Source organism: Microcebus murinus, chromosome 24 (assembly GCF_040939455.1).
Source record: "Microcebus murinus isolate Inina chromosome 24, M.murinus_Inina_mat1.0, whole genome shotgun sequence".
Classification (NCBI taxonomy): Eukaryota; Metazoa; Chordata; class Mammalia; order Primates; family Cheirogaleidae; genus Microcebus; species Microcebus murinus.
Window position 1 is genome coordinate 23,848,747 of NC_134127.1, and position 25,819 is coordinate 23,874,565.

At 40.0% G+C, this 25,819-nt stretch overlaps 1 protein-coding gene across 1 annotated transcript in view; it reads right to left on the reverse strand.

Moving 5' to 3' along the window:
* Positions 1–25,819, reverse strand: part of INTS9 (integrator complex subunit 9) — a 90,435-nt gene that overhangs the window by 15,846 nt on the left and 48,770 nt on the right. The window contains exons 7-11 of the mRNA XM_012775435.3: positions 22,573–22,693; positions 21,722–21,856; positions 11,673–11,784; positions 9,433–9,613; positions 3,034–3,094 (exon numbers count right to left, since the gene is read on the reverse strand). Coding sequence (XP_012630889.2) covers positions 3,034–3,094; positions 9,433–9,613; positions 11,673–11,784; positions 21,722–21,856; positions 22,573–22,693 — 610 coding nt within the window. The remainder of the gene's footprint in view (positions 1–3,033; positions 3,095–9,432; positions 9,614–11,672; positions 11,785–21,721; positions 21,857–22,572; positions 22,694–25,819) is intronic.

The window sequence follows — 25,819 nt, forward strand, 5'->3', positions numbered from 1 at the left end:
GAAGAATCTGTTACTAAGTTAAAGAAGCCACTCTGAAAAGATTACATACTGTATGATTCCAGCCATTTGACATTCTGGAAAAGACAAAGCTATGGAGTCAGTAAAAAGATCAGTGGTTGCCAGGGTGTGGGGAGAGGGTGAAATGAGTATGTGGAGCAGAGAGGATTTTTAGGGCAGTGAAACCATTCTGCGCGACACTGTAATGGTGGACATATGTCACTGTATGTTTGTCCAAACCTACAGAATACACAACACCAAGAATGACCCCTAATGTGAACTATGGGCTCTGAGTGGTAACGGTGTGTCAGTGCAGGTTCATCAGCTGTAACAAACAGGCCACTCTGGTGGGGGACGCTGATAAAGGGAGCTGTGCACGTGTGGGGACAGGCAGATGGGAACTCTCTGCACTTTCCACTCAATTTTGTGGTGAACCAAAAAATGCTCTAAGAAATAGAATTTATTACTTTAAAACCACACCAACAAATCTCATTAAAATTAGCCAATGATCAAAAGTTTTTACCTACAATGTGACTTTCAGAACAAAGTCAAGTCAAATGCTTTTGGTAATATTAACAAATCCAGTGGGGACTCTCATTCGGGTTGTTAGGGCCTGGGTTTAGTCCAACTCTTCCTTTATAGCTTCCTGAAACTCTGGGCCCAGCCTGAAGTCCTCATTATCAGTTTGAAGTAACTTCCCTGACACCTGTGAATCACTGAGTTTTGGCAACAATCAACACGTCCCTCACACAAGGAGCAGTACTGGTACCGGACTTCCTCCTGGGAAGTTAGAGCTGTGCTAAGTTACTGCAGCAACTTGACAAAGACAAAGACCACACTGGCTTTCAGAAATTTGGGAGGTTTGATGTCTTCATGACAGAGAGCTTATATTACGAAGCAGGCCACACACAGTATATGTTTTGAACCAAAGAGTCTCTCTACTGCACAACACTGGACGGGACTCTCCCTGTCTTAAGGCAACACCACTGATAGTCACAGCCAAGACGGGCATCTTGTGACGCTGCTCAGAAACTCTGCCTGCTGCCCAGGCCTGTCCTCCCTGCCCCACTCCGGCATCTAAATGGCAGATGACAAACAACCAGACTTCACAGACCCTGACTATCCACTAGGCCAAATGAAGCCCTGAGATGCCACGTAACAGATAAAGAAATGCTCTGTGACATGGCTCAATCCCCCACTATGCATGACAAGGGGGCCCAGGTAACATCTTTACGTGCAAATGAAGTCACCCCAATAGTGAGGATGTGGCTAGACTGCTACACTTCCCAAACGGAAGCCAAACTCTCTTCTTTCTGAAGACTCCACTTTTACTCACAGAGATCTGGTTTTATTAGGAAGACTGCTGTACTACCCTGGAGAGAGAGGTTCGTCAGCTGTCACATGTGGGCATGGGATATGACTAGGAAAGATGGAGCAAACAGCGAATTCCCACTTTCCTTCCGAGTTGTATACAAATCAAACTGAAATTCTTTTTATAACTTATATGGCCAAAGTCTTAGTTGCCCCAGCTAAATGGGTGAGCAGCTGTCTAAAGGACTAAGTCTATTGCATCCTCAGACGTCAAGGAGATGAATGGGATTCTAAGAATAGCAGTTGGTCTCTGCACACTTAAGTCACTTTTCAGGCTCCACTGATCAATGCAGAGAAATGAAGATAAATTCATCATTTCTTGGCAACTGGATCTACCTTTCTGGCTGACGTACTATACTTGACCACTGGAAATGAGGTTTGAGGGCAGGGTTCTGTACAGTAATTTGTTATCAGTCCTAAGGGCAGAACCACATTTTCTCATGCGAACTGGTAACAATAAAAGGGTCAACTCTCTCATGCCCTGATGACAAGTGTACTTCAGGAATGCTGATGGTGCAACCACAGGCTATTCACATTCCTCACTGTACCTGGGACGAGGTCTTCGTGGCAGATGTGTGGGTAAGAACGCGGTAACAGTCTTAGAAAACAAGTTCTAAAAGGCTAATTGTTACTGGGGGGGAGGAAAATAGACTTTTAATGGCAAAATACACCACTGAATATGTTTTGCCACACTCTTAATTTTCTGACATTACATTTCTAGCGTGAATTTCACTGTGGTGATGATGACAGGGCTTGCAGAAACCCTGGCTGCTATAATAGTATTCAGAGGATGAGGACTCAAAAGTTCTTCAAAACCTTCCACTTACTGTCCTGGTTCATAAAATACTCATCCTTGGGAGTAGGAAAAAAGTAAATTTAAAATAATTAGCAGGACATTTGTTGCAATTTGTTCTATGTGTCAAATAGTTATAAAACAAATAAAACAACTAAATCCCTAAACGTAAGCATCTGCATAGACATGATCTCAGTGAAAATGGTCTGTCTGCCCTCGTTGAGGAAGTGATATAAATTTGACTGTCAAAGGAGCATGTGTGAGGGGGAGATATCACAGTTACCATGGATGTTATAACATAGTACGACCATCAAAAGCAGGAAATTAACAACACAACATAACATTGCTTTCTCATCTACATACCTATCCAGTTTTTACCAACTGCATCAAGCCCCTAATCGCAAATAAGCCAACAAAAGATTTTCCTTTTTCTGTTCTTAGATCCAGTCCATGGTTCACTGAGGTGCATCTATTTGTCACATTTTCTAACTAGTTCCTCAGTCCCTTGTCCTCTGGGGCTTTGACATTCTTGAAGAGTGCAGGTCAGTTATTTTGTAGACCTCAACTTGGGTCTGATTGCTATTTTCTCAGTTAGATTGAGGAGATGCATTGCTAGCAGATCAATCACAGAAATCATGCTGTTTTCTCTCAATGATCTGTGTAAGAGGTACACAATGTCAATCAGCCCAATTACTGATGATGTTAATTTTGATCACATGTATGTCAGGTTTATCTAAACTAAAGTTACCACTTCTCTTTGTAATAAATAAGAATTTTGTGGGCTTTCAGATTATGTGAATATGTAGCTCTTCATAAAATATTCAGTTACTTGTTTTAGCACCCATTGGTGGTGACTCTTGCTGTTTTCTTACCTCTGCATGAGGAAAGGGTGGTTCTGGGAGATACACCTTGCTCTGTTTGTTGTGACAAAGCCTGGTGAGGAGGAAACACATATCAGCAGTTAGGAAGGGCACACTGTGGCATTTGCTGCCACCTACTGGCAGCAGTGCAAATACTAAATACTGAAGTTTATTTAAAATTTTCCTGCCAGTGAATATCACTGTGAATGAAAACCAGTGTCTACAGAGCATTCAGGACATAAGTATCTTGTGGGAAATATTTTTTTTAACCTTTAGAATTTCTCAATATAATTTTTATTAAAAAAACCCATTATTTTGGAATAATTTTAGATGTAAAGAAAAAAGTTGCAGGCTGGGCGCGGTGGCTCACGCCTATAATCCTAGCACTCTGGGAGGTCGAGGCAGGTGGATTGCTCGAGATCAGGAGTTCGAAACCAGCCTGAGCAAGAGCAAGACTCCGTCTCTACTATAAAAAGAAATTAATTGGCCAACAAATACATATAAAAAAAATTAGCCGGGCATGGTGGCACATGCCTGTAGTCCCAGCTGCTTGGGAGGCTGAGGTAGAAGGACTGCTTGAGTCCAGGAGTTTGAGGTTGCTGTGAGCTAGGCTGATGCTATGGCACTCACTCTAGCCTGGGCAACAAAGTGAGACCCTGTCTCAAAAAAAAAAAAAAAAGATACACACTCTAAAGTAGGATTCTTTACCTGGATAGAATGAACCGGGGAGGGGGGCGATCTATGAACACGGATGGGGAAAACAGTTACATTTTTATTTCTCAGTACCTTATAACCAAAATTTAGCAATTCCTTCAATTATTAATGTAGATATTGGATTACAGTACTAGCAGTACCTGTGACTTTGTCACCAATAAAAATCACAGCTATTTTCACATCACATTCTAATTATAAATTATCTTAGATTTACCCTCAACATTCAAGTTATAGTAATTATTCCCAATATTAGATCATGTTGGTTAACATAGTAATAAATAAGCACATATTACATCACATATCTTTTGAAGTATTTCTGATAACTATATCTCAATATATACCTGATTTCCTTTGTAATCCTACGTATTTTATGCTTTTGAAAGATTATTCAGGCCGGGTGCAGTGGCTTATGCCTATAATCCTAGCACTCTGGGAGGCCGAGGCGGGCGGATTGCTTGAGGTCAGGAGTTCGAAACCAGCCTAAGCAAGAGGGAGACCCTGTCTCTACTATAAATAGAAAGAAATTAATTGGCCAACTAATATATATATAGAAAAAATTAGCCGGGCATGGTGGCACATGCCTGTAGTCCCAGCTACTCGGGAGGCTGATGCAGGAGGATCTCTTGAGCCCAGGAGATTGAGGTTGCTGTGAGCTAGGCTGACGCCACGGCACTCACTCTAGCCTGGGCAACAGAGTGAGACTCTGTCTCAAAAAGAAAAACAAAAAGAAAGAAAGAGAGATTATTCTAAGATGAGATCCACCGTTTTCAGATCCATGACTTTCTTTGTGAATGCACTATTTTCTTAATGGCAGCACTGCTAACCCCACCTGGAGAGTAACTGAGGGTCTCAGCCTAGAGACACTGTGAATGTTTTACTCATCTGTTTTTTCCTAATCAATGACTTTAAAGTACAGAGAGGTCTGGATAAAGCAAATGCAGCAAAAAGTTTACAACTGATAAGTCAATGCATGTGAGTATTGTATAGGGTTGACATTTTTAAAAGTTGGGAAAAATATGTGTAGTGATATATGTTTGTTAGAGTCTACTTCTAAGAAGTCTGTCCAAACGATATGAAAGCATTTAAACAATTCCAATGGGCACTACTTTTGGGGGAGGAGTTGAGGGCTTCAGGGCTTGGATTTTATATTAACAATACAGTATATCTGATTTTTCCTACCCTTACTTTCCTTTAATCTTGATTTCAAAAACCTTACTTTATGTCTTTTTGGAAGAAGATTTAAATATGCAAGCAAGATGCTTTTGCAGGGTTACCTTATAATATCTAAATGGACACTAGTTCACTCTTTATTTCCAGCCTAGGAAGAGAGGCAACTACAAGAGCTTAGTTCAAAAGTTATTTACATTGTTCCAAGGACACTATGCTACCTCCATCAGAAGGGAGAGATTAGGGATATGGGGCAGACTGCAACACGATTTGTGACTGGGAAGCCCACCAACATAAGGTGTCTGTGGCCAGGTCAGAGAAACAGCTCCTTCATGCTCTGTTCCAGAATCCTCACAGGCACAACAGACACGGACCCACACCCTTCCCCAGAGAGGCTGAATGAAGGAGCCCATTACAGTTTGCTTCTTCTGGAGCTGGAGTTTGACAGGGGATCTGCGTTTACTGGGTTATCAGGAAGAATGAGGAATAAATGATACTTCCAGAATCATGTCTAACTCTTAGCAGGAAGTCTAAGAGACCTTCCTGCTTCCTGACAGCCAGACCTCAGAGGTCCCACACACTCTCCAGGGCACTGCTTGTCCAACACAAGATCAGAGAGGTCTTTAGGGGCCAGTCCCTTCCATCTCCACCCCCTGCAAAAGCAAACCCAAACCACCAAGTGAGCCCTTAGCCTGGAGCTAGGGGAGACACTGGATGGCAAGGAGCTGGGCTTCTGTAGGTGCCAAAGCAGGACCACATGGAGGCCAGAGCAGAACCTCTGGAACGGGAAGCCCAGAGCCCACGAGGACAGGCTGGGCCTGAGGCTGAACACCCAGAGCAGCCGGCTGTGGGGATACTGACTCAGAGCAGTGAAGAGGAGAGGAAACCAAACCCTCAGGATGGGCTGTGGTGGTCCCAGCTTGTGGGGCCAGGACTTCTCTAGCTCCACAGCACTCAGTCGCTCAACTAATACAAGTCTGGAGCTAGTATCCATCCACGTTAGTAACTGAGTTCTTTAGGGAGAAAGTGCTCTGCAGCAAGGCTGTCTAAAGAGAACAGGAACATCAAATGGGGATGAGTGCTTCCCTAGTGAGTGGTAAACTCTGTTTGAAAATAGGAAAAGCTCTTAAGACAGTGTTTCTCAACCTCCTGCACACACCGGAATGGCCTTGTTGAGCTTTGCAAACCTTCCAGTCTTCAGATTGAGTAAATCCAAATCTCTAGGGGTGGGACCCGGCGACAGCAGTGTTTACCCTTCCCAGGCGATTCCAACGTGGGCCCAGGATGAGCCCACCTCTGCCAGCTCTCAGAGGTGGAGGGAGGGGGACCAACCACCCTGGATGGCTGGTGACAGGGAGGTGGAACTTTCAGTGCTAAAGCTGGGACAGTGGGTCACCATGGGTAGAGCTTATACAAGGAAAATATTTTTTAATTTTTTTTTTTTTTTTTTTTTTTTTTTTGAGACAGAGTCTCACTTTGTTGTCCAGGCTAGAGTGAGTGCCGTGGCGTCAGCCTAGCTCACAGCAACCTCAAACTCCTGGGCTCAAGCGATCCTCCTGCCTCAGCCTCCCGAGTAGCTGGGACTACAGGCATGCGCCACCATGCCCGGCTAATTTTTTATATATATATCAGTTGGCCAATTAGTTTCTTTCTATTTATAGTAGAGACGGGGTCTCGCTCTTGCTCAGGCTGGTTTTGAACTCCTGACCTTGAGCAATCCGCCCGCCTCGGCCTCCCAAGAGCTAGGATTACAGGCGTGAGCCACAGCGCCCGGCCTATTTTTTAATTTTTAAAAATAAAACATGTTTGTGTAAACTACACTGAGGGAAGAATATGTGTACCAACTTTCTCTTATTCTTTCTACTTTAACTGTTCCTCCTCTCTCCTTAACCACTTGGGTACAAACGTCGACTATAGTTGACAGCCACAGATGAATGCACACAGCAACTTTAGCTGACAGCCGTGATATGACTTTTCTAATTTTTCATTTATCAAAATAAAATTGTGAACATTTAAAAATAACGTCATGAAAACATATACGTATATGTTACCTATTCTGATTTACATGACAAGTAAAGCTGCCTGTAAAGTCAAACAAGCTTTCAGTGCTTTCAAGCTTTCCTCATCACACAGGAGCAGAACGGACTCGTCGTCGATGCACAGCACAAACTATCTGTGAGTGCCGGCTGTGGGCAAGATGTTGTGGCCAGTGAGCACCATACCAAAGTGGTTAATGCTCTTTCTCTACCCATCCCTGAATGTGGACACTACTTAGATGTAGTCCTTCCTTTACCCACTGCTCTCCTAACCCTAAATCCTCTCCCTAAGCAATCCCATTCATGCTTCTGGCTTCAATCACCCCAATGCTGAGGACACTCCAACCTTCACTCCGGCCCAGGGTCCTCACATCTCTGGATGGGAAACGCTTCACCCACACACACCCTCAGGTACCACGAACGTCTCAAGGACCGAACCAGCCAACCTAACCACCCTTGTTGCATGAACCTGCTCTTCCTTTACGGAGCTGACTTTGTTTGGGGTCAACACCACCCACCACACTAGAAATTGAGGTTTCAATCTTCACTGCTACGTTTTCTCTGTCAAATAACCAACTTCTGTCAGTTCTTTTCCAATTGCCTCTCAAACCGGTTCCTCCCTTAGGTTTCCACAGGATATTATTAGACTAGAGTCTTACCTCTTTCAGGCTCTGAAAAGACTCTTTATACCTCAGTCTTACTTCCCTCCTACCCTCCCACAACTTCACGTAATTGCAAGAGGAACTATATAAAATGCAAACATAATTGTGTCAATGTCCTGCTGAAATCCTCCAATGAGTCCCACTGTTGACAGGATGCCTCTAGCCTCATATCTTACCATTCCCCACCTGGAACTTTATGTTCTAACAATAGAGAACTACAGACAGTTCTCTGAACAAACCAAACCATTCAAACCTCCCTGCTACGTCTCGGCCTATGTCGTCCCTTAGCTCACACCACCCACCCCGGAGCAGCCCACCCACCTCGCCCTCAAACGGCTTCTGTCGTGCTGAGCCCAGTCTCCCTTTGGGAGCGTCTTCTTCCAGGAGGCCTTTACCATACAGATGCACATATGCAGGTGTGTGTGTACGTACATGTACCTGTATTTCTGTTAGATTATTTCCAAGTGGTAGGAGGTTTACACAATTGCCTCTTCCTTCAAGGTACAGATTCCCTAAGGTCAGAGAACCCTTCGTATGCCCAGTGCTTAAGACATGGTGGCACTTAACAAAGGTTTACGGATTGAACTAAATAAAACTATAGCTGGAAACAAGACAAAGTAATTATGTTATCTCTGAGTTTCAGATTCTAAGGGAGGGATATTAAAATAAGCTTAAAAGACAGAGAGACATATCTCATGTCTCAGGATGGGAATATTATCAAAAAGATGTCAATTTGTAATATATAGGTTTTATGCACTCAAAAAGATATTCTGAAAATTGAGAAAGTAAGTCTATAGTTCTCACACAAAAATAAATAAGACTATCTTGTAAAATTATAAATGAGGCTACAGTTATTAAAAGATATTAGCACCATGGGCTGGGTGAGTTGGCTCATGCCTATAATCCTAGCACTCTAGGAGGCCAAGGTGGGTGGATCATTTGATCTCAGGAGTTCGAGACCAGCCTGAGCAAGAGCGAGACCCTGTCTCTACTAAAAATAGAAAGAAATTAGCTGGACAACTAAAAATATATAGAAAAAATTAGCTGAGCATGGTGACACCTGCCTGTGTCCCAGCTACTTGGGAGGCTGAGGCAGGAGGATTGCTTGAGCCCATGAGTTTGAGGTTGCTGTGAGCTAGGCTGACGCCATGGCACTCTAGTCTGGGCAACAGAGCTAGACTCTGACCCCCCCACCCCTCAAAAAAGAGAGAGATTAGCACCACATTGACCAAAGCATGGATAGACAAAGCAATCAGGATAGTCTAGAAACAAAACCTAGTACATACAAAAGTTTAGCATTTGATATTAATACAAATCAGTTGAAAAAGTTAACACTATTATGAAAGAAAATATGTTTAGTCATGTGAAAAAATTTCACATGGGGAAAGAATTTTTTAAATATGATATCGATAGAAGAAATCACAAAAGATACTAAAATTATCAATATATAAGACTAAAAAATCTCGTCAAAAAATATCAAAGGCATAAATGCAATGTGGTAGCCTGGATTGGGTCCTGGAACAGAAAAAGGACGTTAGTAGAAAAACTGGTACAATGAGCATAAGGATTGTTGTGTAGTTACTAATAATGTGGTAACGTTAATTTCTTTTTTTGACAAATGTATATGACCATGTGAGACATTAACGTTAGGAGAAACTGAGGGAAAGGTATATGGGAACTTTTCTGTGCTATCTTTATACTTTTATGTGAATCTGAAATCATTCCAAAGTAGTAAGTTTAATAGTAATGTGAGAAAAAAACAGATTATTTTTGTTCTTACTGCTTGAATATCCTGAATCAAACAGAATTCGTAGAGAAAAACACTGACATACCACTCAGCGAAAATCTGGGAAAACTCAAGTGAGCTGTTCGCCACGGGGGAGATGAAGTACAGGGGGACGCTGGAGAGCCCCGCGGAGTCGATGTACTGATACAGGCATTCCAGGAGGTCATAGATCACTCCAGAAGGGTAGCAGGGAACCAACACGTTTCCTCCATTCCGGACTGTCAGAGCTAGAAAAGTTGAACCCAGAGGGGGGGAAAATAGTATCAGAAGAACATCGTTATAAAGGTAGAATATAACTTTTAAAATAATACTTGCATTTCTTTTGTTTTCCTACTTCTGCCTTTATAATTGACTCACATGTAAAATAATCTGCATCTTTTGAAGAACACACCAAGGGGACTCTAGAGGGTGACAGCTGATTTTTTCATCATTGTCTAATCTACATCCCTAGGAATAGAGTGTGCAATTAAGGGTTTGGGTAAAGGTTAACAGTGCCAGCTGAGCTTCAGGACAGAATCTCCAAGCTCCTTCTCTTTCTAGATCCTGCTCAACAAATTGGTTGGATTTGTCTCTGACCATGGCTACGTGACCTGTAAGGAAATAGGCTCTTTCTAGTTGATTCATTTTAGTGGTTTTTTTCTTTCATTAACCTTTGTCTATAAGAAAATCCTCTATACTTTAAATACTTAAGTTATTAAATGAGGAATTGAAACTTTCAGGTTTTAATCATATTAAAAGTTATGACTAGCTTAAATAAAAAAAAAAAAAAACACCCAACCAAAGTGTCTACTCAAGTTTGCTTTCATTTAGTTTCCAAACAAATCAATCCAGTGGCTTTTGGGCAAAGAATCTTTGATGCCTCATATCCTTCTCCGTTCCCAACTCTTTTGTTTTGGAGACAGAGTCTCGCTTTGTTGCCCAGGCTAGAGTGAGTGCCGTGGTGTCAGCCTAGCTCATAGCAACCTCAAACTCCTGGGCTCAAGTGATCCTCCTGCCTCAGCCTCCCGAGTAGCTGGGACTACAGGCATGCGCCACCATGCCCGGCTAATTTTTTCTACATATATTAGTTGGCCAATTAATTTCTTTCTATTTATGGTAGAGACGGGGGTCTCGCTCTTGCTCAGGCTGATTTTGAACTCCTAACCTTGAGTGATCCACCCACCTCGGCCTCCCAGAGTGCTAGGATTACAGGCATGAGCCACTGCACCCGACTCCCAACTCTTATGTACAGGTTCAGCCAGATGCTGTAATTTGAGCACTGGTGGACTTGCTATTACTGGAGTATGGTACATAAGAGAAAATCAACATCATTGGTTTTGGCTCAAGAGCTTGGCTCGAACCCCATCTTTGTCCTAAGATACAGGACCACAGGTAAGCCACCACAACCATGCTGGGCCTCAGTTTCCTCACTCTGAAAGGAATGAATGAGATCTGTGACTTTCAAGCTTTAGTTTGGTATGAAAATTACCAGAGAATATGTTGAAAATGCAGCTTTTCTTCTAGGTTTCTCCTCTCCCCAGAGATTCTGATTTAGTAGGTCTATGGAAGCCCCCCAAATTTGCATTTTTGATAAGCAGCCTCATTAATCTTGAGGCAGGAGTTTAGTGGACTCCACTTTGAGAGACAGATTTGATGTACAGTGGCTTTCAAACCCAAAGTTCTTTGAGTCTGTGATTCTAGTTTGTAGTCAAACATACAAACCAGATTCTATTTATTTATTTATTTATTTAGAGACAGAGTCTCACTTTGTTGCCCAGGCTAGAGTGAGTGCCGTGGCGTCAGCCTAGCTCACAGCAACCTCAAACTCCTGGGCTCAGGCGATCCTTCTGCCTCAGCCTCCCGAGTAGCTGGGACTACAGGCATGTGCTACCATGCCCGGCTAATTTTTTTGTATATATATTAGTTGGCCAATTAATTTCTTTCTATATTTATAGTAGAGATGGGGTCTCGCTCTTGCTCAGGTTGGTTTCGAACTTCTGAACTCAAACGATCCGCCCGCCTCGGCCTCCCAGAGAGCTAGGATTACAGGCGTGAGCCACCACGCCCGGCCCAGAGATTCTATTTGAAATTAGTCCAGTAATTTTTCCAAGGTAAGAATAAATGACCTTTGCCTTAATATCAGCAAAGAACAAAAATAGACTATGATTATTAGCATGGCTAAGTGAAATTTCAAAGGGCAATGCCTTCCATGTAAACAAATGCGAAGAGAGGGGAAAAATACTACAGAGTATTAAAAAATAAATTCAAGATGTAGCATCCAATTCAAGATTTGAGGTGGTTACATACCTAGGTTGCTGCAGAACTCCCCCACCATGCCATCGGGGTTTGCAGTGGGAATCTGCGTAAGCCCCGTCAAAACGAGAACATCACTGTTTTTGAGGGAAGCTTGGTCCATTGGCTGAAAAACAACAGAGAATTATGCTTAGTAATTTAAAAAGGAATGTTATCTAGAAATAATAAAGGAACATGAAAATGTAATATTGCTCTTTCTATGTCCAACCCATCACCAGGTTCTGTTATCTCCTCCAATGAAGTCTGACACTGACCAGCGGCTGCCTAAGCAGGATGGGGACTGACAGTAAGAGGCACAAGGGAATCATACTGAGAGAGGAACAAGTTCCGCACCTTGACGGAAGCAGTGATTATATCATATCAAAATTCATGGAACTGTACATTTAAGATCTTTGTGTTTCACTATATAAAACAAACTTAACTTTAATTAAAACAAAGCATCTCAAATTTCTATAATGCTCTACTTTTTTTGAAATCATATCACACATATCATCTGCAGTTCTCAAACTTCAGCGTGCATCAGACTCACCTGGAGGGAGGGTTAAAACATGGAGTGCTGGGCCCAGTCCCAGAGTTTTGACTCAGGTCTGAGATGCGGCCTGAGAATTTGCATTTTTAACAAGTCCCCAGGAGATGTGGCCTGTTGCTGGCCTGGAGATTACACCTTGAGAACGACTAAATTGTATAATTTGATTGTCAAAATAACTCTGTGAAGGACAGGAAATAAGCATATGTTATGGGAATGTGTAAATTGGGACTCAAAGAGGTGAGGTGATTTACCTGAAGTCCAGGTGGCAGAGAAGCCACCAAGAACACTGTATTAGGGATTGGAAACCTGAATCTACTTCCAACTCCATGACCTTGGCCAAGGCTCTGAGCTGGGTTTCCTATGAAACGGGGCTATTTCTCACCCTTCTCTCCTAGATGACTTCTGTATGTCTCATGAACTAACATACATGACCTTCTTGTGACCTAGGAAATCCTACAGCACACTAGTATGAGATCCTTAGGATGTACTTTTACTTGTACTCAGCACAATCTGAATTTAATCTTGATTGTATTCAGAGCATTTAAGAAAATATTGCCATTTCTAAATAAACCAGGATTCAAATTAGCAACAAAAATGAAGGCTCATTGAGATGCTGAAAAGCTCACAAATGTTCTCATCTTGTAACATACTTTTCCCTCACCTCCATTTAAAATACCCACTGGAATGTTAGAAGAAAAAAATCCATCAACCCGGTTTACTAAGAATCCTTATCCCTCTTTTCTCTGTTCCACCTATTGAATTTCCCAATAAACAAATAAAATTCCAAATACTAGCACAGCAAAGTTCCACCATCTGGATTGCAATCTCTGAGGGTATGTGCCTTCAGAGGCATACGCCTTTAGCATTTTATATAAACATGGATACATGGCTTCATTATTTTTTAAAATAATATGATTGCAGTCATATGTTATAAGTGTGATTATAGTTTGAAAAATATTTCTTTAATGTGGACACAGAAAAAGTCTAGTGGTGAAGATGACAACAATGTGTGAACATCTTCTAATTTCTATTTACACAGATATATACCAATGTGTGTAAGGGCTTTTTCTCTGCTTGGGCAGCAGAACTGATCTATTTGTATTTCTCTAACAAATACATATGCATTCATTGTTTCCATAGAAGAAGGGAAGTAAAGCACAGTGGTTTTTAGCAGCAGATTAGTAATGAACTCAGATTGTTTACTGAATGTGTGCATCAACTGGAAGGAGACCAGAATGGTGACTAAAGGGACCAAATGTCCCTGGGTAGCACGTTTACCTTAAAATGTCAACAGTTTTATATGGGCCTGTTAGAATAAGCCAGTAATGATCCCCAGAGCTCAAGGGGGATGGGGCACCTCAGAGGGCCCAGGAACCCCCTCAAATGGTATACACAATTCTGTGTGTGCCTATGTGCATTTTTCTATAGATTTAAGTGGGTTGTCATTCAGGGCTATGATCCCAAAAAGGTTAGGAACTACTGATCCAGATAAAAACATATAATGGGGAGCAAACTCTAGCCCTGAAAACATTATCTCTGAACCTTGGCCACCAGCATCTTCTTCCTTTGAAAATTAAATGCCCACAAACAAGCAGAGGCAGTGCTACAGTGTGAAGACCACTGAGTTGGAGCAGTTATAAGAAACTTCGTGATCAGGTCAGCCTGGATGTTTGTAATCTTAGCCCTATAAGCCCTCAGAGACATTTCTCATCAATTCCCAGGGCTACTGTAAAGAAGGAGGCTTAAAAGGCTTTTAGTGACACTTTCCAAACCAAGCTGACACCTCAAACATATCCACTTCACCACCAAACGGCAAATGTATATATTACTGGTGTCAGTGAGTGCTGCAAATGGGAATATCATGTTCAAACACACACACAAAAAGAAAAATCCACCCTGTCCAAATATCAACTAAAAATACCTTACAAAGTTGACAGTCACAAACAAGGTTGTGGAATCAAATTTTGAAAAACCTTAAACCAAGAATGATGTGGCCACTGCACTGGGCCTCTCATGGTTAATTTTAATTTTTATCGAACACTTTGCACAAGGCATGCAAAAAAGAAGACCCAATCTCCAGGAGTTTATAATCTAGTTGAAGAGAAAACATTTGTGTATAATTAAAAAAGGATTTTTCAAAAAGCCATAGAAAATAGAATGCAAACTTTAAGAGTTTGCATTGAGTATACTAATGTCAAAAGGCAGGCAGATTCTCCAGCTGCCCTGGGTTAGGTGAGGTCAATAATACATAGCTTTCTTTTTTTTTTCTCCTATCTTAAGTTTATTTACAAATATATCTAGTCTGGTGCAACGTGACACTTAAAAGAAAAAAGAAAAAAATTAAAAAATATAAAAAAAACATATCTAGTATGCTATAAGTTCAAGAGTTTGATCCATTTTTCAAAGAGACTGCACCTCTTAAAATGCTCTTCATATCTGTTAAATGGATGAATTAAAACATCTTTACTTCTTAAGCAGTTGGTGTCTTACTATAAAGGAAGGTGCAGCAAATCCAGATCCAAAGTACAAAGTCATCATAATTAGTGACCACCACTTATTTTTCACCCAAAATGGCAAATTCTTGCCGGGGCTCTCTTCACAATGGCTCCTACAGACACCTCCAGATGCTCTGTGCCAACATGGTGCTACTGGAATCTTTGCGAAAGGCGCAGAGACAGAAGGCAGAAGAAATGGCGGCTCCAAACTAAGTCCTTTTTTCACGACCTTCCATAGCTTTCTGACAGATGAAGTTTTGGTTCTAGTTTTCTTTTCTTCTTTGGCTAAGGAACTTAAAGCTCAATTTCAGACAGTCCAGGTCACTCACTGCCTTTGGAATGTCTCAGTGACACCTTTCCCCATCCCTCACCAACGGTCCCTTCTGTATACAGCCCCAGGGCATCCAGTATTTTCTATCTCAGCACTAATCACGCTGAATTATAATTGCCTATTTACTTGTCTGTGTCTCCGGCAGGACTATGAAGCTCCCTGGGGGCAAGAACTCTGTATCCGCATTGCCTAGCAAAATGCCTGGCACAGAACAAACACTAAATAAACATTGCTGAATAGATGAATCCATAAAAAGAACACGCTCTGGTAGAAAATGTGCGATTTTCACACTGGGAAATAGTATACAGGAAGTCAGGAAGGTGAGAATAAGCATTCAACTGCAGGAGAGGGCAGGGGGCACAGGGAAGGGGAAGACAGCATGTAGATGCCAGATGAATTCACTTGGCTGGGATGGAGAGCATGCTTTGGGGCTGAGAATGGAGATTAGTGAAAAGACAGAAAGTGTAATTGGTTTAATACCAATTTGATAGTGAAAAGAAAAAAAAGAAAAAGAATAAAAATTAAGGAAAAAAAAGTGTAATTGGTAAAGGGTCCTAAAAGTCAAAATCATGCAGACTGACAGAGTACGCAATAAGGACTCAACAGTCTGAAGCTGGGGAATGACATTCTGCTAACAGTAATTACAGAAGATAGTATTTTTCACAGCTTTATATTATAGCTTCCAAGTTTTTGCCTTCCATTTCTTTTTAATCCATCCAAGCTATCATTTAAATGTGAGAAAAAGGGAAGATATTCTCAGTATTAATGATTTAAGGCCTCATCTGGTTTACCATTTAAAGACCCTTTTGGTGAACACTCAAGAGAAGTGTTTTTTCTTTTTGAGAGAAGAAAAGTCAATCTAGGAGGATGACATGAACTATTGTAATATGAAAAGTAAGGTTGAAAAATCTCCACAACATTAAGTTCACTGTTGTCTAAACAAGCAATATATTCACCACGCTATGTATATTCTAAATAACTCAGAACTTAATTGTAGACAGTATTGCTATGGTGGGCAGGAAGAGGGAAAAGATGTGGCTTTGGAGTGGGGGAGATACAGATAAGATATTCACAGAAAAATAAACTAAGGAACAACTCGGAAGAATAAAAATAACATATATACTTTCACACTTGCAGAAGGAAATTTATCTTCTAAAGGAAGGCAACAAAGGATTGAGAAAAGAATGAACTAAAAAAATGAAAAAATATGACAAAAATACAGTAGTAATTATAAGAAACATAAATAGGTTCACCAAGCAAAAGAGAATCCCTAAATTGGGGAAAAAAAATCACTTACTATGGTGTCTATGGGATTCATGACAAAAACAAACAGAAAGAATGAAAATAAAGGGATGGAAAAAATAGCAGGTACATACGAAAGAAGAAAAAGTCCCTTGGCTTTGAATATAATTTTAAAAGATTTATTTATTTATTTTTAAGACTAACATAAGGATGATTTGAATATGGTTTTGATAGAGGAAAAAAACAGAAAAGTATCCTTATAAAAGGAATAATTGATCAAAAAATATAATGATCATGAACACAAAGACTCCTGAGTATACAACTTAAAAACAGAAAAAATAATTACTGGTGATACTACAGGGAGAAATAGATAAATCAACAAATAACACACCCTTTTAGGGACTGGTAGCTAAGCAAAGATATAAAAGACTTGAATAACACAAAAAGCTCAAATTAATAAATACACATAGAAAAATTTTCACCCAATAGTACATACACATTCTTATCCAACACATGTAGAAAATTTACAAAAACAGACTGTGTTTCAAAGGCAGCCTAACTGAATTCCAGTGCATCAGTATATTTTTATCACAATGCAAAAAATTAGAATCCTGAAATGTATGCTTAAAAAAAAATCTTCTCTAGCCTTACGTCTAATCAGACTGGATAGTCTAGAAACAAACAATAATATTATAAAATAATCTTTGGTTATTTAAATTATGAACATTATCAAGAAATTATGACATACTTAGAGGTGAATGACAAAGCACTAACAAAAATTAAACAGAATTAAATGATACTAAGAGGGAAATCGGTAGCTTTAAATAAATTTATTGGAAAGAAATGAAAGACTGAAACAAATAAGATAAATATTACAAGAGAAGAAATGGGAGGGAAGGAGGGAAGGTGGGAATGAGGGAGGGAAGGAGGGAAGGAAGGAAATAAAAGGGCCAAATAGAGGATGAAAACACAACAAACACAATTAAAAACTTACTATTTGAAGAAAATCAGTAATATAGACAATGTTCTGACAAGTCTGATCAAGAAAAAATGATGAATATAAACAAACTTTAGAATAAAAGTAGAATTACACAAACGGTTCAACAAATAAAAGGTATATAAACAACAAAGGTTTAACAAAAGGCAAGGTTCAATAAATAAAAGGGTATATAAACAACTCTGTGCCCATGATTTTGAAAACTTAGGCAAAAAGGACACATTTTTGCCAAAATTTTGGCACAATGTTGACCCACAAAATAAAGTTCAATAACCATAAAAAGAATTAAAATGGTAATAACCAGGCCCGGACAGTTTTCTGGGGTATTTGACCAAATATTTGGAAAAAGATAATCTCTATCTTACATATTTTTTATCGATATACTTTGATTTACTGCAAATGAAGATGGTATAAAAAAATAATGTATGGACCCATTTTCCACCTATGAATATAGATTATAAATGTCAATAGAATACTGAACAGCTGATTCTAGGAGGGTATTTTTTTTTTTTTTTTTTTTTTGAGACAGTGTCTCACTTTGCCCAGGCTAGAATGAGTGCCATGGCATCAGCCTAGCTCACAGCAACCTCAAACTCCTGGGTTCAAGTGATCCTACTGCCTCAGCCTCCCGAGTAGCTGGGACTACAGGCATGCGCCACCATGCCCGGCTAGTTGTTTTTTTTTTTCTATATATATATATCAGTTGGCCAATTAATTTCTTTCTATTTATAGTAGAGACGGGGTCTCGCTCTTGCTCAGGCTGGTTTCGAACTCCTGACCTTGAGCAATCCGCCCGCCTCGGCCTCCCAGAGTGCTAGGATTACAGGCGTGAGCCACCACGCCCGGCCTTCTAGGAGGGTATTTTTAAAAGAATAAATTGTGATAAAGAAAGATTTATCCCAGAATATAAGGACAGTTAAATGTGACAAAAGCTAACACTGCAATATACTATATTAACAGTCTAAAAGTAGAAAAATCACGTGATGATTTCAGAGACTCAATAAAAGCATTTGATAAGGTGTAACACCTATATATGACTTTTAAAAAAATCAGAGTTAAGAATAGAGAAGAAACTCTGACAAATAAAAATGTGTAGCACACATCATATTTAATGAAGAAACTACACAAGCTTTCCGGTTCTAATGTGGTACAAGACAAGAACGCTCACTATCATCATCAGTTCTGTTCAACATGGGACTACAGAGCTTAGTTTCTTATAACTGAGAAAAAGAAATAAAAGATACAAAGATTAAAAGAGGAGCAAGACTGTTACATCTTTGCAGATTAACATTACCATCAATAGATACATATTAGAATCAAGAGAATTTAGCATGGTTGCTAAATATCAAATCAATTTAAAAAGTTAATACAGAGACCTTGTGATCAGTAAAGGCTAGTTCTGTTTCTTTTCCATTTGGGATGCTGCACTTTTTTGGCCTCAATTCTCCTATTACTCTCCAATCACTCTTATATAAGAATACTTTTCTTACTTCCACTGTCCATTGGTAAATGTTCCCTATGGCTTAGTCCTTGGCCTTCAGCCCTTTCTTTACATACTTTAAGAAATGTGGCCAGGTGTGGTGGCTCATGCCTACAATCCCAGCACCTTGGGAGGCCAAGGCAGGAGGAGCACTTGAGGCCAGGGCAACATATTGAGATCCCATCTCTAAAAAAATTTAAAAATTAGCCAGCTGTGGTAGTGTGTACCTGTACTCTAGTGCGGGTGACAAAGTGAGACCCTGTCTTTCCAAAGGAAAAAAAATAAAAGAAAGAAATGTGATGACTCTAATTTGTCTCCAGACCTGCTATCACCTCCAAGTTCCAGCCCTATGTTTCCACCTGTCTAATGCTCTCTCAAATTCATATTCATCACACCCACTACCCCCTTCTGAAAAAAATAACCCCTCTGCCAACTCTTCCTTGTCAACTAGATTAGTGTGTCATTATCACTGTCAATGTCATCCAGACATGAAATCTTTGACTTTTATTTTTCCTTCCCTGAGGACAGTAGGAATTCAAAAAAATGTTTCTTGAATTAAAGATCTGCCAATGTTTTAACTTGTTTCTCCATTCTCACTGCCTCAGGCTTAACCCACAACTTCATTCTCCCATGCTTATTAGATTGTTATAGCAGCCTGTGATATTCTTCTTGGTTAGTGAGGATTCCACTCAAGCAGACCAGGGGTCAAGCAAACTTTTCAGTACAGTTTAAAGAACTCTGTTGTTATCGTGCATATAGGGCCATAAACAATCCATACACACATAAGTGTGGCTATATTCCAACAGATGACTACTCACATAAACAGGTGACAGATGACATTTGGTCCCCAGGCCATAGTTTGCTAACCTCTGTAGTAGACTATTAAGTTTTTCTCAAATGAAAACTTTTCTTATCCCTGCTAATTCAATATAGAATCCAATTATGTGGGACAAGGAAAATCTAATTTTTTTTCTTTTTACATACAACACAGGTTGCCAGCTAGAAATTAGAATTAATTACTTAGGTATGTTGCTCATTACTTTCAAGACCTTATTTTCTCTTTAAATTTATGGACCTTGTAAGAATAATTTACTGGAAATTACATCAGTAGTACTGTAAAGGCTTTGATCTAAGCAGGACAAATTGGAAGAGTTGGCAGCCAAGTCATCTTTCTGTCTTTTACGGAAGAATATATCAGGAATGATAGAAGCTGCCAATAAAAAATTTTGATTCGATGAAGTAGGTTATGATGACATTGAAGGGCTTTTGATTTCAATAAGCAGAAAAGGCCCTGAATTCTTGCTACAGGAAAAAATAGTGCCTTGCCCCCTCTAGATCTTGAGATAAAATTTGGTTATAAAAGAAGGTATGAAAAAACAATGCAGAATGGCAGAAGCATCCTTCTGGCTTAGCATTCTTTCCCCGTATTAAAACGGGACATGTAAATTAGCTTGATTTCATCATTACACAGTGTATACACATATCGAAACATCATGTATTCCATAAATATGCATGATTTTTATCTGTAATGAAAAAGTAAATAGCTTCTTTCTTTCTCTGCCAATAGTGTGCCCACAAACACAGTGAATGTTTTGCAAACCGACTGGACCTTCTGTAAGAGGTGTGGCAAGCACCAACCCCACAAAGTGATAGTACAAGAGAATTCTCTCGATGTCCAGGGGAAGTGGCTTTATGACAGCAAGGAGAGTGGCTATAGTGGGCAGACCAAGCTGGTTTTCTGGAAAAATGCTAGAACTACAAAGAAAATTGTGCTAAGGTTTGAATGCATTAAGCCCAATTGCAGATCTAAGAGAATGCTGGCTGCTAAGAGACACAAACATTTTGTAATGGGAAAAGATATGAGGAGAAAGGGCCAAGTGATTGGTTATAAAGTTCATCTTTTGTTTTATTATGAAGACAATAAGATCTTTGAGTCATGTTAATAAATAAATGGGATATGGATTTCCACTAGTTATCTATGTACCCATTCATCAGCTAACGAATGTCCCCCATTCCTCCTTATAGACATGGAAATAACCAGGATTTATGAAATGAACAATAAATCCTTTACAAATACCTAAAAAGGAATAAACATTACATTTATAACAATGTCTGCATACTTGGCTTCTTGCCAAATATGACTATAATGAATAACTTAAAACCTTTCAATGGTTTCCCCCTCTATACATTAAAATAAAGCCAGGATTCCTCATCATGGCCTACAAAGTCCTATATAATATGGTGTCTTCTACTCTCTTGGACATCCCTGCTGACTGTACTTGGGTCACTGTGATCACAATGGCCCTGTCTGCTCTTCATACACGTCTAGCTCATTCTTGCTTTAGGGGTCCTCCATCTGCCATCTCTGGCTAATACAAACCCTCACAGCTTCACAAGGCTCGCTTCTTCAGGTCTCAGTGCAAATCAGATCTCCACAGAGGCTTCCCCAGGCTGTCCAATCTAAACTAGTCTCTATTACTCTAGAAATAATCCTGTTTTGTTGTTTTCAGTACTTGTATCACAGTCTGAAATGACTTTGCTCATTTGTTTATTCATTTATCTTCTATACACTATTCCCTCCCCATACATCAACTGAACATAAGATCCATGACCACAGGCTTTGCCCGCTGGCAAACACTGAATCCCTAATACCTACCTGAGTGCTTGACACTTGGCCGTTGGTAAGTATTAAATAGTTATTATAATATCTTCTGAGTAAATGAATAAACCATGCGTGAACCATATAAGTCTGTGGTCTTTGGAAGGATTAGGGAATCTCAGAATCCTAGACGTGACCTGCAGAGAAAACTGCAATCCTAAATGCTGAAACTTGAGTAGTCTAACTTTTCTAAAGATATTTGTAGAAAACAAAATTAGGAAGATTTAAAAATGGCTGATGGTACTCTGGACACATTCTGAGTTCGAGTGAATAACCAAAAAGCTGAGTTTTTGAAAGAATTTATAATTACCTGGGGATGTGTGGTAAGCAGGGAGGATCCAGAGACGTAAGATACTTTCTCGTAATGAGACTGGATAATCCAGTTGGAGCTTCCAAGGGCATAGCCAGAGCTGAGAGGAGTCACCTGGACTGCACCAAAGAGCTCCTAGAAAACCACCACAGTAAAAATGCGTGATGAGCTTTCAGTGCGTAGTCATGCCAGGTAAGTTTGCAGGGAAAAACAACAGAAATATCCTTCTCAGTTTAAAAACAAATTAAAAGAAACAAAGACAACAGAGCACATGTGGTAGACTTTGGCCTTACTCGCCACCTGACTGTTTCAGCCCTCTCCATGTCTCCTGGCACTCAGGACCCACCAATTAAAAGGCAGAGATGATAATATTACCAAACAGACCAAAGAGTCGAATACTTTGGTTTGCCTTTTTCATTTTAGGTTAGGTTAGGCTCTTGGTTGTTCTGTAATGAGTGACTGACAGAAGAAATGGGGATGCTTATCATTTCGGTCAGAGCTCAAAAGCCATACTTGCCAAACTGCTTCTCTGTTTCCTATTTCATTTGTCTAAAATCTGTAAAGCAGGGTCCACTGTTCTGATGTGAATAGGATGAGATGCCTTTCTCCTGGCTCATTACCTGCTAGCCAATCACATGCTAGCTGGTGATGGGAACGTGAAGGTTAGGAAGGAGCACCAGGAAAAACCTGGGAGAGATGGAGGAAAATAAGATGCTCCATCTTTTCACCTTATACTGTTAGAAGATTCTCAGTAATTGACTGGCTTAAAAAAGGGAACTATAGGATCCTTCCAAAGAACAGTATGAATTGAAAGTATTCATCAATCAGTTAAAAATGATATTAACACTCACAATTTTCTGAGAATATCCCACCAGCTGGATTTTGCTAAGGGCAGAGTTCACCTCTTGCATCGTATAGCACCTTCTCCAGGTTGACACTTCCACGGCATCCTTGAGAGGAGACGGCAGCAGCCTGTAAATGCATCACCGTTAATTACTAGGTGACTCTTTCTTTAGGTTCTAGGGCACTCCGTTCTAGTAATTTGTCCATTTAACCTAAGTTGTTCAATTTACTGGCATATGATGGTCACAGGATTCCTTTATAATCATTTTTATTTCTGTAAGGTTGGTAGTATTATCCTCTCTTTAATTTCTGATTCTAGTAATTTGATTCTTTCTTTTTTCTTGTCAGTCTAGTAAGGTATCCAATATAAATGAGACTTAAAAAATGCTCAGTTATCATCTCAGGAAAGGAAAGAACTAGCAAGTCAAAAACTTCTTTTCTTTTTTTAAGGACAGAGTCTCACTTTGTTGCTCAGGCTGGAATACAGTGGCATGATCACAGCTCACTGTAACCTCAAATTCCTGGGCTCAAGAGATCTTCCTGCCTCAGTATCCCAAGTAGTTGGAACTATAGGCATATGCCACCATGCCCGGCTAAATTTTTAAAAATTTATTTTGTAGATATGGTCTCACTATGTTGCTCAGGCTAGTCTCGAACTCCTGACCTCAAAGTGATCCTCTCACCTCAATCTCCCAAAGTGTTGAGATTACAGGTGTGAGCCACCATAACTGGCTAGCAAGACAGTTATTAATGAGTCCTGTCTAAACTGCACCAAGTTTGGGCAGAGGTAAGCTCTACAACAGCATGAGAGGTGGTGAAAAAAATCAGGGAGGACCTCAATAGTGAGCCTGAAGAGGAAAGGTAAGTCCCAGCTAACTCTTGTCTGACCTCCTCAATTTAGGGTTTTGTGGTAGGCACTTCTGACATGGCTCTCAATGACCCCAGCCTCTGGTATTCACTGCCTTGTGTAATCCTCTCTCCCCGAATGGGGGCTGGGCCAAGTGCTTGCTTCTAATGAAGAAAATTTGACAAAAGTGATGGGCTGTCACTTTGGTGCTTAGGTTACAAAAGACTAGGACTTCCACGTTGCCCTCCCCCGTCTTGGAATGGTCTCCTTTCTCTCATTCAAACCTGCTGAACCTGCCATACCCAGCCTGAGTCTTGCCATCTAGGACCTAACCCTTGCTTGGCAAGCTCCTTGAGTACAGGGACGTCTTCAACTTTTTTGGACATTTTCCTATAAACTTATCATAATGTCGGGCACTTAGTACTTACACAACAAATAAGTGTACAGTCCTCTTAATTCCACGTTTATACCCATAAAATCCTTTTGCTAATAATACCTTCTTTTACTGTTTCTCGATATTTAGTTATTTGTCAATACTTCCTTTTATCTCCTAACATCCTGTCTAACTTAGCTTTCCCTAAAACTCTCCTTATGCTTTCTTGAGGTCATAATTATAGAGAGGCATTTACAGAGCCACTTAAAGCCATTAGGATTATTGGCTGATTTAGGATAAGTAGGATAAGGAAACCCAGAGGGAACTAGTTCTGTTTTTTCTGGCTTTCTAATTTATCAAAGTCAAGTTCTTAGAGTCTAAATGTTTCATAAGTACTTTCTAAAAGATTTCATTTGTTTTGTTTTGTTCTTATCATACTTGAGTGGCTGAAACTTCTTTCCCAGCATTTTGACATGATGCCAAAGCTCTGCTGCCTCTTCTTCCATCCTACCAGCACGACAAGCAGCAAAAGACTGTATTTTTGTTAAAGAGTAAGGCATTTAAGTCCAAAAGGATCACTTGAAAGCTGATAAGTAAAACACTGGTTGGGCTGTAAGTGTTTGTTGAAGGAATGAACAAAATTAACATAAGAGCAGAATACAAAGAACCTAGGGATCTGAAGTCATTACAGCAAAGAGTACCTAACATACATGTGGGTGGGGTGGAGTGGGGATGTGTGAGCAGAGTGATGATCTATGTGGGGTTACCAAAACAGAGCCTCAAAATCAAGCACTTCTCAATATTAATCTGAAACTACATTATAAACCCAGATGTTTGTTTCAGACCAAATTACCTCCAGAAAGAACAAAGGCAACTGCCTAGGCTACCAATGCATGAGAGCAACAACTCTTGAAAGTAGCTAAACTATCTCTGCTCTAATTCTATGCTCATGGAAAAAAACTCTTATCTGTAATTTGATGTTTGAAGTGGACCTCCTCCCCAGAACAGAGTGTCCTACATAGATGAACCGTTCTAGTTCTGCAGCCAGTCACATTCCATAGTATAAAGTAATTAATTGGGATTTTTGTCACTCAACATCCCAAGAGTTTGGTCAGCATGAATCAGTCCCTCAGAGGCTAATCAACTCAGTGAAATGAACTGATGAAGCGTCAGGAATCACAAAGCTGAACAAGCTGTGATTACGCCATCAAAGTACTGCCACTCTTTGAGGACCAGCCTCAAGGAGCCTCTCCCTTGGACATCTTTTAAAACTATAACATAAGTGGACTTAGAGATAACGCAATTTAATTCTCTTATTTTACAGAAAAGGATATTGAGTCTCAAAGAGTCTACGTGACAGTGCTAACTAACTAGAGGCAACAGTGGGATCTGAAAACAGTTTTCCTTCAGTCTACTTGACTGTCTTGCTTTCAAGAGGAAAGGCAGTGTCTGATGATAACTTAGGCTGTGGGAGGCAGAAGTATTCTGGTTAATGAAAGGGGATTATGTAAACCAAGTACAGCACTAAAGGGGAGAAGGATGCTGGTGTTTACTGAGCACCTACTGTGTGTCTTGGCATTGTTTTAAGAATTTTACTCATATTACTCACTTAGTACTCACCACTCTATGAAGTTGCTAATATCGTTCCTATTTTATGAATGAGGAACTAGAGCCTAGAAGAAATAAATTGCCACAGCTACTAAGAAACAAACCCGAAATTCAAACACCAGTCTACTTTGTTACTAAACCCATACTTTTAAATTTTCTTCCTATTTTGTAGATAGACCTGAAAACTTGCTCTACAAATACCCAAGGAGTGTCAGAGCAGAGGAACTTCAACTTTAATACGCATGTTTCTTTTAAGTCTTCCGTAGGTATGAACTCACATTTTAAGTTCTGAGTACTAAAAATTACATTAAAATTCAGCCAGGAATATATGCATACTTAATTTCTTAATGCTTGTGAGAGGATGATGATAATACCTTGTAATGATTTATCCCTAATTATAACTGTAGATTTCTAATCTTATAAAAAA